Source organism: Mustela lutreola, chromosome 7 (assembly GCF_030435805.1).
Source record: "Mustela lutreola isolate mMusLut2 chromosome 7, mMusLut2.pri, whole genome shotgun sequence".
Classification (NCBI taxonomy): Eukaryota; Metazoa; Chordata; class Mammalia; order Carnivora; family Mustelidae; genus Mustela; species Mustela lutreola.
The window spans coordinates 150654421-150669547 of record NC_081296.1 but is presented as its reverse complement, the minus strand read 5'-3'; the positions used below and the strand labels follow the sequence as shown (position 1 = coordinate 150669547).

The 15127-nt window shown below is 53.4% G+C and overlaps 1 protein-coding gene across 1 annotated transcript in view; it reads left to right on the top strand.

Moving 5' to 3' along the window:
* Positions 1 to 15127, top strand: part of CDC42BPB (CDC42 binding protein kinase beta) — a 96617-nt gene that overhangs the window by 29755 nt on the left and 51735 nt on the right. Inside the window, exons 2-3 of the mRNA XM_059183202.1 lie at positions 8277 to 8368; positions 14013 to 14096. Of these exons, the coding sequence (XP_059039185.1) occupies positions 8277 to 8368; positions 14013 to 14096 (176 nt within the window). The remainder of the gene's footprint in view (positions 1 to 8276; positions 8369 to 14012; positions 14097 to 15127) is intronic.

Below are 15127 nucleotides of genomic sequence, written 5' to 3'. Positions count from 1 at the left end.
TTCCACTTCCACGTACATGACCAGTGAGTGGCTGTGGCTGGAACAGCAGAGAGTGGGTGACGAGGGCGCAGGGCCAGTCGAGTCCAGCGGGAGGCCAGGGTGCGTGCTGGGAAGGGACAGAGTGGGACTTTGTGTCTGCCTTCCCGTGGCCTGGTGCCCTGTGACATAGTCCTCTTTCCTCCAGCTGTCCCTCCCTGGGCACTCCTTCCAGCCACTCTGATCTGATTTCCTCCCTGGACAGACACATCAACGAGGGGGGAGGGGCCTCAGCTTCTCGTTTCACAGTGATTTTCTGTCCGTTTCAGCCGAGGAGCCTCCCTCCGCCCCCAGCTCTTCCTGGCAAGTGTTTTCCTGTTTAAAGGGAACACTGGACCCCAGTTTTTCCTTGCAGTTGGGATCTCCTGTTGGCCAGTGGCTGCCCACAATTAATTCAGGGCTTAAATCGGGGCATCAAGAGAAGTTCTACTGCGGACAGTCTTGGGTTGTGGAAGAATGAAGGTGGGGGAGGAAAATCTAATCAACATTCCGCTCTCCAAGGGCTCAAGCTTTGTTCAGTCTTTTAGTAGTCTCTTAATATCAGGTCATTAAATATTTTTACCTTAGGAACTCTGCCGCCCATCCTGTAAAGGAAGTAACCTTTCCTGATGGCGCATGGTGACGTCACTCAGTCAGCTGCGTTGTTGCGCCAGGGGCGTGGGGAGCAGGCGGTACCGGTGGCGGTAGCCCTGCCTTCCCGGGCCTTCTGGTCCCCTGGGGAAGATGGCAGTGAGCAGGCACAGCTCTGAGGCCTACCTCGTGTGGACTGCCAGGCTCCTGACCTGGTCAGTTGGTCAGAGCTGCAGGTCCCCTCCTGCCTCAGGGATCCCGAGGGTGCACGGGAGCTGGCAGGAGTGAGAGGCTGTCCGGGGCTGAAGGGTCTGCTTGGGAAGACCCAGGGTTGACTGAGGGCCTGAGTGACAGCCCTCAGGGTATGGCAGGATTGCGGGGAGCACGGGGGTGAAGCACGAGGCTGGAGTGGGCATTGGGGGAGGCAGGGGGCCCTGCGCACGCAGCCAGCTCTGGGAGCACGCGCGGTCTTGCCAGGAGCTGCGGGAAGCCGTGGAGGAGTCTGGAGCGGGGCAGCGATGTGGTCCCCCGGCCCCTGCGGCGATGGTGTCATGGCCTGTGGGGCTGGGGAGGGCGCACGCGGGGCACTGGCCAGTGAGCATTAGAGTCTGCATCAGAGGGACGGGAGAGGGAGGCCTTGTGACTGACCAGGGGCTCAGGCATGGTGGGGACTTGTTGAGACGGTGCGCAGGTGCAGCAGCAGGGGACGGTGTGTGGGGTCCATGATGTGGGGCGGGCCCTGGACCCCCACACTGCCCTGCGGGGCGGGTGCCGGAGCCTGTCCGTTGGCAGGGCGTCCTCGTGCTGGCACGTTGGAGGTGCCTGGGGAGGACCTGCCGAGTTGGTGCCTTTCAGTGTTTGTTCATGGAATGTGAAGGAGTGGTACGTCACCTTCCCAGAATTCATACCAGTTTTCTCATCTTCAGAAGCTACAAGTTCACGCTCTCCGTGAAACTCGAACATTCCGAGGAGTGCGGCTCATCTGTTCGCGTTACGTAAGATGTGTGTCTGCTAGGAGAACCTTAGTACAAATGAGACGCAAAAAGCGTCCCAGATGGCTTTGCTTTGCACCCTGGATATGCTGAGGGTGTGTGACAAGCCGGGTCCCACCCAGTGGGTCTAGTTCATACAATTCACCTCTAATGTTCCGAGCTCCGAGAGCGTCGCAGGCGCTAGTCAGGTCAGCAGGCAGCACCGGGGACGGAGCGGAGGCTCCTTCCTCTCTGCGAGCTCCTTCCTCTCCGCGAGCTCGTCTCCCGGTTCCTGCCGCTCTCCCCTGCCGGCCTCCGCGCTCCTCCGCCCCCGTGGCAGCTGGTGCTTCCGAAGTGAGGCTTTTCCAAAAGGATGGAGCAGCTGTGGGCCGGGACAAGATTGGTCTCTTCGCTATCTTGGGCTCCGCGGGGAAACCAGAGTGCTTGGACTCCGCGTCTCCGCCGTGGCTCCTCCCCCACCCAGACCTGCTCGTCCTGGGTGTCGCTGTGAGTTGCTGGCGCCTGTCCACAGCGCAGACCACCGCCCTGCCAGAGCCTAGCCTTTTCCTCCTCGCGTCCCGGCCGGCAGCATTGCCTCTGTCGTCGTGGGTCTCCAAACCACAGTTGCTCTCTCTTGTGGGGAGGCGGCACCCTCTGCTCTCTCTGCTTCGACTCCTGCCCCCAACAGCCTGTTTCCAGATAGAGAGAATCTTTAAAAGATGTTTTAAAATTTTTTTGAAACATGTTCCAACTCAGAGAAAAGTCGCAAATAACAAGCAGTACACAGAAGTGCCCTCAACTGTTTGAGAGTGAGATGCTCTTCAAAGCCCCGGAAGGGCCACCAGCCACTGACATTCCGCTCCGTGGCACCGTGACACCCGGGCGCACGCAGGCCACACATGGCTCCTCCTTGGCCTGGACAGTCTGTTCCCTGCCGTGTGAACAATTCCTCGGTCTTGTCTTCACTTTCCTGACCTTAAAAGTTTTGGACATTGCAGGCCAGTTACTTGGTAGAATGTTCCTTCAGTTTAGGTTTTCCTCCTGTTTCCTCCTGATTCAATTCAGGTTCTGTAACTTGGGCAGAAAAATACAGAAGCCACAGTGCCTTTCCTCACTGTATCTTCTTGGGGACAGCAGTTTCTTTTTGTCACATAACTGGTGATAGTGTTCCCTCTGATTTAGGTAGCAGTGTCTGCCAGATGTCCCCATGAAGTGGCTGCTTCCCTTTGTCATTGAGAACTGTTTCTTGGGGATGTGCTTTGAAAGTATATAAGTATCTCATTTCTCATCAGATTTTTATTAAAATTTAGGAGTATCCGTATGGGCTACTTATTTCTTATTTATGTAATCTCTGATTATCAGTATTTACTTTGACCATTATTCTTCGAGCATGTCTCTCCTTTCTGGCACAGACTGTTTGAGCGTGGGCTTTGGCGGGCCCAGGGAGCCCCGGTTCCCCCGCGGGAGGATAGTCCAGAGAACCCAAGACCAGCCCTTTGGTGTGCTTGTTGCTGCCCCCAGGCCCTGTCCGTGGGTAGAGCAAGGACTGTGGGGGATGGACGCAGCCATTTATGTCTGTGTTTTGATATCTCTCTCCGTTGAAAATCATGAGGTCACACCGATGCCTCCGATTCTAATCCAGTACTGTGGGATTTGTCACTTGCTCGTTAACTCCCTTCTCTGACTGTGCGGAGCTGGACTCCCCTTCTCCTGATTCTGTTGCCTTGCTTGAGCAGTGCTCGGGGACGTAGCAGATCCCTCCCTGTTCACCCTGTTCCGTTTCCCTGCAGGGACCTCCTGACCCCAGCATCTCCCCTGTTGGGCTCTGACCCCTGCTCTCTGTTGGGCTCTGCCTCAAGGGCGCTAGTCAGAGACTCGCAGAAGGAGGAGGCCGAGGGACAGAGGAGGCAGAAGGCACAGGGACTTCCTGCCTGCTCCTCTTCCCCTGAGTGATGCCCTTCGTGACCCTTCTTCCTCCTCCTGGCCAAAGCACCTGCTCGCAGTAGCCGCCTGGTCCCAGTCGGGCGTTCTTCCCCACCGGCAGAGACCCTCAGCATCGGCTGGCCTTTCCTCCCTCCCAGCTCCCTGGCTCTCAGCTCGCGGAATCCGCTCAGAGACCCCAGCAGCGGCGGCAGCAGCAGCAGCCCACCCTCCGCTCGCCGGAGCCCTTTTTCTAGGTTTCAAACATTCGAGCGTCTTCCTTTGCTTCCCCTGACCCTGTGGGTAGTAGAGCCGCTTCCTGTGTCTGCTGTCCCTGGGGGAAGTTCCTACTTTTTAGTTCCCTCGGTAGCAGTTTTATGTTAGATTTTAGGTGCGATTTTCTCATTCATGTAACTGGTGTTTTTCTCTCTCTTAACTTGACCCAGTCCGCATGGCGGGGTCACCCTGTTTTTTGTATTGATACTGATTGAGAGCCCATTTGAACTGTCACTCTTCCTGCTTTTCGTCTGTTAAGTCCTGTCCCATCAGTGTGATTTCATGGCCCCTTAAACCTGTGTGGTTAGCAGGGTGGCCCACTGCTGAGGTGTGATTCTCTGGTCTGGTTTCCTAATGCAGTCTTGGGCATTTCTACACGCCAGTGCGTACTTTCACTCGCTCCTCAGAACCGTTGGATATCGTTTCAGGTGTTCATCTCCGCTTGCGTGGCTTTTCCCCTGTTTGGCTGACTGGCCCTGATGAACCCCTGTCCATCCGTTTCAGGGAAGTTTGTGCAGAAGCAAGTGCTTCTATCCAAGAGTGGGAGAGGGGCGCCCGGGGGGCTCACTGGGTCATGACCCCTGAGGCCCGCATCTGGGATCCTTGCTCGGTGGGAAGCCTGCTTCTCTCTCTCTCTGCTGCTCCCCCTGCTTGTGCTCTCTCTCTCTCTCTCTCTCTGACAAATACATTAATAAAATCTTTTAAAAAAAAAAAAACCCTACTATATTCTTATTGTTACTATAAGAATGAACATTTTCATGCACACCAGATTTTTTACTATTTTAAAATAATTCTAGGATGAAATTCCAGGACTCTCCGAAGGACACTGCCATTTTCTGCAGCTCCTAATTTGCTCTCCAGACTACCTCCTGGGTCCCCACTCCTCATCCCAACACCGGACATGGGTGTCTCACCTGCCTTTGAAACTGCCAGTTTCCTGAGGCCCAGAGACGCCGGCTGTATGCCCTGTAATGTGGATTACCCACTCACCCCCCCATTTGCTCCCTAATCCTGTGTGACCAAGTGCTTTACTCTGTCAGACATCGTACCTGTGAACCCCACACCTCCGTTATGCTCCCAGTTTTCATCTTCATTGTGTTATTTATTTTTTTTTTAAAGATTTTTTATTTCTTCATATAACAGAGAAAGAGATCACAAGCAGGCAGAGAGGCAGGCAGAGAGAGGGGGGGGGAGCAGACTCCCTGCTGTGCAGAGAGCCCGATGCGGGCTCGATCCCAGGACCCTGAGATCATGACCTGAGCCGAAGGCAGAGGCTTAACCCACTGAGCCACCCAGGCGCCCCCATTGTGTTATTTTTTACAGAAGCTACTTTTTTCAGAAAATTTTAAAAAACATTTTTTATATTTATTTGCCTGAGAGAGAGAGAAAGAGGGCGCATGAGCGCACAGGTAGGGAAGTGGAGGGCAGAGGGAGAAGCAGACCCCCCACCGAGCAGGGACCCAGGTGCAGGACTCAGTTCCAGGACCCTGGGACCATGACCTGAGTGGAAGGCAGACGCTGAGCCAGCCGGACGCTCCGAGAAGAGAATGGTTTAAAATGAAATGTTCAAGCACCTGTGTGGCACCTCGGTTAGTAGAGCGTCCGACTGTGGCTTGGGTTGTGATCTCAGGGTCCTGGGATCGAGCCCCACGTCCTTGGGCCCCGTGCTCAGCACTGAGTCTGCATCTCCCACTGCCCCTCCCCCTCTCATGCTTGTACACACATGCTCTCTCCCAAATCAATAAATAAATCTTTTTTTTAGAGTTGGAAAAAATAAATAAATAAATAAATAAATAAATAAATAAATCTTTTTTTAAATTTTTTATTTTATTTGTTTTATTTTATTATTTATTTATTTGACAGGCAGAGATCACAAGTAGGCAGAGAGGCAGGCAGAGAGAGAGAGGGAAGCAGGCTCCCTGCTAAGCAGAGAGCCTAATGCGGGACTCGATCCCAGGACCCTGGGATCATGACCTGCGCTGAAGGCAGAGGCTTAACCCACTGAGCCACCCAGGTGCCCAGATCTTTTTTTAAAAATAATGAGGCACAGTTGGTTAAGTGTCCAGTTCTTGGTTTCAACTCAGGTCATGACCTCAGGGTCATGGGATTGAGCCCCGCCTCAAGCTCCACGGGGAGTGGGCTTTGGATTCTCTTTCCTTCTGCCTCTCCTCCCCACCCAAATACATAAATCTTAAAAAAAAAAAGGAAAAAAGGTCTGACCTGTCTGTTCAGCAGACACACCGTTTACAGTTGGTGTGTCAGCTTAGTGAACGAATATGCACCCGTTCAAGTGATAACTGAGTGCAGAGACATGAAATGTCCGAGAAGATAGGAAACACTGACTCTGCCTGCGACCTGGATGGCATGGGCCCACGGACAAGTTCAGTTGACTTGTGGCACGATTCCGGCGGAATTTTCTTTGCCTTTGCTGACTGGTCGGTGCATTACAGCAGTGGCTGCCACCTTTGGGGAGTCGTTGGGGTATCTGTGGAAGGGTCCAGAACGTTGCACTGTGCCCTGCCAGAGTGGATGTTTGCGCGGCGCGCTCGGCCGTGCTGGTGAGCGAGCAGTCCTTCCTGCAGTGCTCTCTTCTGGTGTAAAACAGAACAGGTCTGATGTGCTGGGGTGATCCTTCGTCACTGTAGAAAGAGCAGTGCCATGCGGTTCCCGAGACGATACCAGCAGAGGTCCAGGTTTTCGGTGGCTGTTTGCGGTACATATTTCCATTAGGAGTTGTGGGGATGATTATTTTGGGGGATATTTGAAAGAAATATAAGAAATATATATAAAATAAATATAAAAAATAAGAAAAATTTGAAAAAAATATAAGAAAGAGCCATAGACAACCTTTCAAGTTGTAGCTCAAGGTTTTTTTTAGCCTGGGCTTTTTTTTTTTTTTTTTTTTCATTTTGTTAATTTAAATCAGGCCCTCTGTGTTCTCTTCCCTAATGTCTGTGCCAACGGGGATCTGCACCAATAGTGGTTACAGTTTGCGCTCCATGGGCCCCGAGAACCTTCTGGCGCTCTGGCTGCTCTTACCGTGGTCAATGACCCAGGGTGATCAAACCTTAGTGCTGTTTATTAAACATCTAGTTAAAGAGAAAAATGGTAGAATTAGGTTAATAATACGGAACTCAGAAGCCCAGAAAAAGTTAGATTGCAGGTTTCGTTTTGGCTGGTTTTGGAGATAACGGTAGACACAGGTGTATTTGCCAGAAATAATACAGAAAGAGCCCTTGTGCACTGCGCCTGGTCCCCCCAGTGGAAATGTTTCACAAAACCAGTAGTGGGAATTTGAGAAAAGAAATGTGTAGAATACAGGTTAGCATCAAACAGGGAGTTGGGCCTGGAGGTGAGGATCAGAACAGGTGTGAGAGATGCGACCGACTGAATGGGTGTCCGACCAGGGGCAGGCCCGGTGGTGGTGGGGAGGGCACTGCCTCTGTTGTGAACGGCGCGACCTCTGTCCTGGGCGCTGCGGCTGTGCTGTTCCCGGAAGGAGATGACCTATGTGGTGTGCGGTGGTCCCCACGAGCTGGGGCAGCCTGACACTACGGAGACATCCCCTCTCACACTTCCCAAGGCCAGAAGTCCAAAGTCAGGGTGTGAGCAGGGCTCTGCTCCCCCTGGAGGCCGCAGGGAAGACGCCCCTTCCCTTCCAGCTTCTGGTGGAGGCTGCGTTCCGTGGCTTGCAACTGATTGCGCCAATCCATGCCTCTGTCTTCTTGTGGCTTTTTCCCTCTGCGTCCGCATTCCCTCTCTTTAGTGAGGACTCAATCCTGTTGGATTTAGGGCCCATCTCATTCCTGTTTGTGACCCCACCTTAATGTGCAAACAGCCCATTTCCAAATAAGGCCACATTCCCAGGTTCTGGGTGGACACTCTGGATTGGGCGGAACAGGGGTGGGGGAGACACGACACTGTTCAGCCCAGTGCACTGTCCGCAGAAACCTGGCTCAGCTTCCTCCTCCCTGGAATGCGGAACACATGGGTGCCGGGGAAGCCGCTTCGCCCCATTTCTTACCAAGGTCACTGTTCGAGGCTCCTTGCGATTAGCGAGGATGGTCACGATGTCCAGGAGCACTGCCTGCACTGGAAAGGTCACTGCCATTCTTGGAGAATGTCTCTTGTCCCCACAGCGGCCCCGTGGCCCCATGGAGCTGACAGATGGAGCGTGGCGCTCGCTTACCTGGAGATTGGCTGGTTCCATGTTGTGTGGCGGGCTCTCGCTGCCGGCCGGCTGGGAGCGTGCCCACCAGTTGCTTGCCCAGCGAGGTCGGTCCCAGCTTTAGCAGTGCTTTTCGTGGACAACAGAGCGGGAAGTGCACCCATATTGAGCACAAACACGGGCTTCCCGAAACTTGCCAGCTATTAAACATCTAAAAAATAAACGTTTTTCCTAAGAAAGCTGTATAATTTAGTAGAATGCCTCAATCAGCTGAATTTTTATGTAGTCTCAACTCCTGAGAGTAAATTGTTGATTTCGCTTTTTTAAATTTGTAGCTAAACCATTTACACAACTGGTGAAGGAGATGCAGCTTCATCGAGAAGACTTCGAAATCATTAAAGTGATCGGAAGAGGGGCTTTTGGAGAGGTAAGATAAGCTTTACTGTGCTGGCTTTGCCTCAAGGTCAAAGCAGGCCCCATCCAGCAGTTTTGGGATCCAGCGCGCTGACCGGGACTGGGGGGGGGTCACTGCTGGGATTTCGGAGAGCACTTAATGCAACGAGGAAGAGCAGTGGAACCCCGTGACAGGTGAGTTGCCCCGAATCCTGCTGCTTTGAGACAAGTCTATTAAAAATCCATTTGTTAATTGAAAAATTTTCCGCAGAGTGCAGGGAGGGCAGAACCACAGCCGTTCTCCTCTTGGGTGGCTCACCTGCCGTGGGTGCTGGGGCCCCCTGTGCTGGGGAGGGGTCTGCCACAGGGCCGTGCCAGTCTCCGCTCCCCTCAGGAGTGCTGGCCTCGCTGCCCTGGGCCGGACAGCCAGTGCCCGGGGGCCGTGGCCTCTGCCCTGGGCACCCTCCTTGGCGTCGGGCCCCCGCTGGGCCTGAGGCTCAGGTCCCTGTTGCAGAACAGGGGCAGGTGGTTTTACGGCCCACGCACCTCTTAAACACGGAAATGAATGGACCCCCCGTTCAGACTTTGCCTTCAGCCCTCTGGGGCTGGGGAAGCGGGGGGTGGGGGGTTGCGCAGTTCTGAGGAGAAAGCCAGCGGTGACACGCTGTCACACTGCAGCAGACGCGCTCTGCCTGACCACAAGCCCTGCCATGACTCCGCGGTGCCATCAGCACCTCGTGGGCTTTGTTGTGCCCGGCCTGCGTTTTCCGTTGGGCACCGAGGACGAGAGCAAAGCCATGCATTCACTTGGTGGCCCCTGCGCTCGGATGCTTCTCCTCTGCCTGCTAAGCTGAAACAAGGCCAGTCCTCTGTCTGAGAACACATGTCAGTGTTTCTGACAATTCTCCTGCAAGTGGCTGATGGTACCCCTCCCGTGTCTGCTTCGGTAGAACATAGAGAAAGGCGGTACTCCTCCAGAAATGCTTCACAGAGTCCAGGGAGAAAGCCTGGCCTGCCCCAGCGAATGTGGACAACTGGGTGTCATGCCCTGGCTTCTCCCTTGGACACTGCTCTGGCCTCAGTTTGGACCCCAGCCCCAAGTCCTCACACCTTTCTCTGTGTCCCCCCGCCTGGGCCCGTCCCTCTGAGGGTGTCTCATGGAGGTGGGGGTGGGCAGAGAGGCAGCAGTGCCACAGGGAAAAGAGAGAGTTCTGCTCAGAAATAACACAGGGATGCCTGGGTGGCTCACTTGTCAGGGGTCTGACTTTGGCTCAGGTCACGATCCCAGGGTCTTGGGATCAGGTCACACTTTGGGTCCCTGCTCAGCGGGGAGCCTGCTTCTCCCTCTCCCACTACCCCTGCTTGTGTTCCCTTTCTCATGGTCTCTGTCAAATAAATACATAAAATCTTAAAAAAAAAAAAAAAAGATTTTAGAAGAAATAATACATCTCTGAGTTGGGTGGGTTATGTGATGATGTGAGGTCTGGTTGGGCGGCTGATCTGTGAGGAGAGGCAGAAGGCCTTCTGGAACCAAGCTTGGCTCGGGGCAGCGCGTACTTTTGCTGATGGACTTCCTTGTACTAGGACCTGCGCCAGGCTCTGGGCGCAGATACGAGCAAGGCCCAGGTCCTCCCAGAGATCCGTGGTTACGGGCCTAGCGGAGGGATCTGGACGGTCAAGAAGATGCCTCAGGGCCGGAGAGGCAAGATGAAAGAATGGGAGGCAACAGCCTTGTGCCTGAGCAGGTTATGTTTAGTGCAAGTGCTCTCCGCTGCCAGAGGTTTAATGCAAAACTCAGCTTTCGGAGTTTCAGAGAATGTGGCCTATATCACTTTTTAAGTTCCTCCTAAACTAAGAGAAACCCGTCCTTGTCTGGGCCTTTGCAGAAGTCCTCGGTTTCTCTGCCTTCCTTTGGCTCTGTGTCCAGGCTTTAGCAGCCTGTGAGGCCCTCCCCCACCCCTGTGCCCCACCACCCCTACCCGGGCCCTTGGCCTGGGCTGTCCACAATGGCTCCCTCGTCCGGCTTCGCCAGCCACCCAGCCATTCTGCGTCCTGTCTGGGCTCCCTGCACACGCTTGCTGGTCCTGCCTCCCCTCCCATGACTAGAAGTTTGGATTCTTTCTTTTTTTTAAGATTTTATGTATTTATTTGACAGAGAGAGATCACAAGTAGGCAGAGGGGCAGGCAGAGAGAGAGAGGGGGAAGCAGGCTCCCCGCCAAGCAGAGAGCCCGATGGCGGGGCTCAATCCCAGGACCCTAGGACCATGACCTAAGCCGAAGGCAGAGGCTTTAACCCTCTGAGCCACACAGGCGGCCCTAGAAGTTTGGATTCTTAACAGTCCTGCCATTACATGGCCCTCTGTGGTAACGAGGCATCATTGCCGTTGCCTGCCTGAGATATTCGTGTCATCACGTACCTGAAGTGTGTGCCCGATTTCAGTGACGGCACTGAGCAGATCCCAGAAATGAGGTCTCTGTCAGTGTTGGGATCGTCTGTATGAAGAATACACACAGAGAAACATGGTTCTAACTGAATTATTTTTTCCTCATGACATGCCAGGGGAGGGTGAGTGTCTGTGGGGGTCTGCATTGGAGCCCAGGTATATAGACCCATAGCACTGAGGCCTTGGGACGTGCTGCTCCGGAGCCCCCTCCCAGAGAGAACATGGACAGTCCAGAACTCTGGACTGTGAAAATCACAGCTCAGAATTGCACGCACACACGACCCCCCCCCCCCCCCCCATACACACAGAGTTGAGGGGAACACTTCTGGATGATTCTGTATATAAGATTGGGAATATTTGGGGCATTGCCCTTTTTCTTAAGCATAGTAGCTTTGTAAACACTTTTGGGATCATGGGGATGGCTGGTCTGGGAAGTGCTTTCATCAGTGTGGGAGCACTGACCCCTTCTAGACCCCGCCTGCGCACCACCCCATCAGGAAGATGACAGATCAAGGCCCATGGGCCCAGGATGGCTTGTGCTGGAGCTGGACTTGAGTCCTGCCTGCCTGACTCAAAGCCCCAGGCCCAACCACTTGGCCCTGCTGTCTCTTACTCCCGGAATGACTTTTTAAAAAGAAACAAAGCTTTAGGGGCGCCTGGGTGGCTCAGTGAGTTAAAGCCTCTGCCTTCGCGGCTCAGGTCATGGTCCCGGGGTCCTGGGATCGAGCCCCGCATCGGGCTCTCTGCTCCGCAGGGAGCCTGCTTCCTCCTCTCTCTCTGCCTGCTTCTCTCCTACTTGTGGTCTCTGTCAAATAAATAAATAAATAATCTTTTAAAAAAAAGAAAGAAAGAAAGCTTTAGCTTTGTTTAGAAACAGTCTCAAACTAACAGAACAGGTGCATGAATAAAATGGGTCAGAGCTCAGTCACCTCGCCCCTTTCCCCAGGTGCCTTTTATCACTTAACATTGTAGCTCATTGGCTTTATCCTGTCAGTGCTCCCCTCCCCGGCCCCCATGTGTCTGTGTGTGATTTTTCCTGAAGGACTGAGAAGGGGTTGCCTGTGTCAAGCAAGGTGCTTTCCTCTGGTGCTTCAGAGACCGTTTTCTCATTGGAGACAGTCTTTCAGAAAGTCAGGGTTCATAAATGTGGATTTTCAGTCAGAGTACTCTTTGTCTGGCCTACTGTCTCACACCAGGACCTTCCTGGCATTCTTTCTGGTCCCTCTGGACTGGGCCTGGGCTGGCAGCAGGCATCACTTGCCTGTCATGTCCCCGGATCATTTTTCAGGGTTTCGGTAAGTCACTTCTGTTAGTATTTCCTCCCGGAAGTGTCTGACTTTGGAGCTGCGTGTAGCATCATCATCACCTCGTTGACGCAATTAACACTGAGTTTGGGGCCAAGAAGCAGCTTCGGGTAAACTAAACGGGATTTTTACAAACTGTTTATTTGGGTATTTATCAGAGGCATCGGTGTGTTTCCTGGTCAGAGCCTGTGCCCCGATGACCTTTCTACAGAAAAAGCGTCTAGTGAGAGTTCAGAGTGTCCTGCATCTCCTCTTCAGCAGGATCTGGACTGTTCCTGAGGCTTGTAAGCTTGAGAATTTCATTACTTCCCTCAGAAGTTATCAACTCCACCGTTTTTCCCAGTTAGACCACTTCTGTAGTAAATACTATGCCGTGTTTTTTCCCCGGTTCACCCATCTGGCAGCCACCAGATCGTTCTCTGCATCTGTGAGTCTGTTTCTGTTTTTGAGACTGTACACATAAGGGAAGTCACATGGTACTTGTCTGACTGACTGACCGCACTTACCATAGTACTCCCGGCCCCATCCGTGTTGTCGCAAATGCAGGATTTCATATTTTTTCTGCCTGAGTGATACTCCAGTGTGTGTGTGCCGTCCCTTCTCCATCCGTCTGTCCATCTGTCGTCGGACGCTTCAGTTGTTTCCAGATCTTGGCTGTTGAAACCAGTGCTACAGTAGCCATAGGAGTGCTTCTGTCTCTCAGAATCAGTGTTTTTGTTTCCTCTGGACAAATACCCGGAAGTGGAACCCCTGGATCGAATGGTAGTTCTTTTTTAATTTTTTGTTTTGAGGAACCTTCAGACTGTTTTCCAGAGTGGCTACGGCAGTTTGTGTTCCCACGAACAGTGCTCGAGGCTTCCCGTTTCTCCACATCTTTGCTGGCACTTATTTTTTCTTGTCTTTTTGGTAGTAGTGTTCTGACAGGTGTGAGGTGGTATCTCATTGTAGTTCCGATTGGCGCTTCCCTGATGATGAGTGACACAGGGCGTCTTGTTGTGTGTCTGTTGGCCATCTGGATGTCTTCCTTGGAGAATTCCCTCAGGTTTTCTGCCTATTCTTTAAATTGGATTGTTTCATTTTTTTCTATCAAGTTGTGTATGTTTGTTACGTATTTTAGGTATTGACCCCTTACGGCATGTATCATTTGCAGATCCCTTCTCCCATTCAGTAGGCTGCCTTTTTGTTTTGTTGATGGCTTCCTTCATGGGGCAGAAGCTTTATGGTTTGATGTAGTCTTAATAGTTGATTTTTGCTTTTCCCTTGCGTCGGGGGAGAGATCCAGAAAAATACTGCGAAGACTGATGTCTGAGAGATTATCGGCGGGGCAGGTGGGGAGGCCGTGGGGACAGAGCCCTCAGACACAGGGAACAAGGCTGGGGAGCAGCGAGTAGATTTTTAAAGTTTTCTGATGAGGGGCGCCTGGGTGGCTGAGTTGGTTGAGTCTGCCTTCGGCTCAGGTCATGATCCCAGCATCCTGGGATCGAGTCCCGCATTGGGCTCCTTGCTCGGCGGGGAGCCTGCTTCCCCCTCTGCCTCTGCTGCCACTCGGCCTGCCTGTGCCTGCTCTCGCTCGCTCGCTCTCTCTCTGGCAAATAAATAAGTAAAATCTTTAAGAAAAAAAAAAAAGTTTTTCTGATGAAAATCCTAGGCATGCGCCAAAGACCCCTCCACCCGCCGCACCCACTCCGTTGCCCATTGCTCGCTGTGGGAGGGTTGTGAACCGAGCGCGTGGGGTGCCAGGTGCTGAGGTCAGGTCTTGATGGTTAAAAGGGCAAATCTTTGTTTACATAAAAAACTTCTCTTCCTGAGAAGCTCATTCTCCAGTGTTTCATTTCCCCTAGGCAATGAAGATTGCACTGTAGTTACGTGAAAACGTGCTGGCTTTTGTTCCATTAACTACATTTTTGTCACGCGCCTGCTCATGTTCCAGGTCGCCGTTGTCAGGATGAAGAACACCGAGCGGATCTACGCCATGAAAATCCTCAACAAGTGGGAGATGCTGAAAAGGGCGGAGGTGAGTGCTGAGGTGACCCGTGCACATGCGGACGGGTTTCTGTGCCCTCCTGGGTCCGGGCTTCCCTCCTCAGTCCCAGCAAACTGCTTTTTGTCGCCTCAAGGCCAGCCTTGTCCTGGCGCGTGCTCCGTCCTGCCCTGCTTTCCGCAGCCTTGCAGGGCTCCTCCCCTGCAGGGCTGGTCGTGGAGAGGGCAGATTAAAGCCTTCGAGGGAACCGTAGGCATTTATCCCAGGTTTGCTTCCCGCACAAAAGGCATTGTTGAATTCGGAGCCTACTTCAGGACAGAGATGTCTTTAATACTCCCTCCTAGAAGGAGGACGAGATCATAAGTAGAAGTGGATGGTGACCGCTTGGCAGTTTCCGATGTATTTTTCCTGAGTTCGGTGTCCTGTCTGGGGTGCCTGTTTCACGCTCCCGGCCCCGACAGATTCCTCTGGTGCCGTCCAGACGCACCCCCAGGCTGCCTTCCCCGGCCCTCCTCTGTGCTCCTCTGCTTCGCATCGGGACCTGAGCATCCTTACCCTGTGTCCTGTCGCTGGACTGTCCAGGCCCAGTGCCCTCGGCGTGCCTGGGGCTGGGGTCTGCCTCGCCTGCCCCCCACCCACCATCTGTGCCACCCCTGCTGTGGCCCAGCTGTGAAGCAAGCTCACTCCAGGACTGCACACCCCTAGGATTGGCCGCCGCCGCCTCCGGAAACTCCTTTCCTGGTTTCTGGCCTCCCTCATCCTGTCACTCTGAACCCTCATTGTAATTCTAGGGGGCCCTTCCTCCTCTGTTCTGCAGTTCCTACCTGGGGTGATGCTACCCCTTTGGGCAGATGGCAGCACCAATGTTTGTTCTGGTCGGATCGCTCTCCTGAGCTCCGGCTGTCATGAACTCGGTGGTGGGCCTTCTCACATGGCGTCCAAGTTCATCGTGTCTGTCCTTTACGGCTTGCCCTGCTTCCTGCCACGCGCCCGGCACGAGGCTTCACACCCTGAGCTGCTTGGTGAACGCATCTTGGTTGGTGGACGCATCACCGTTGGCACGG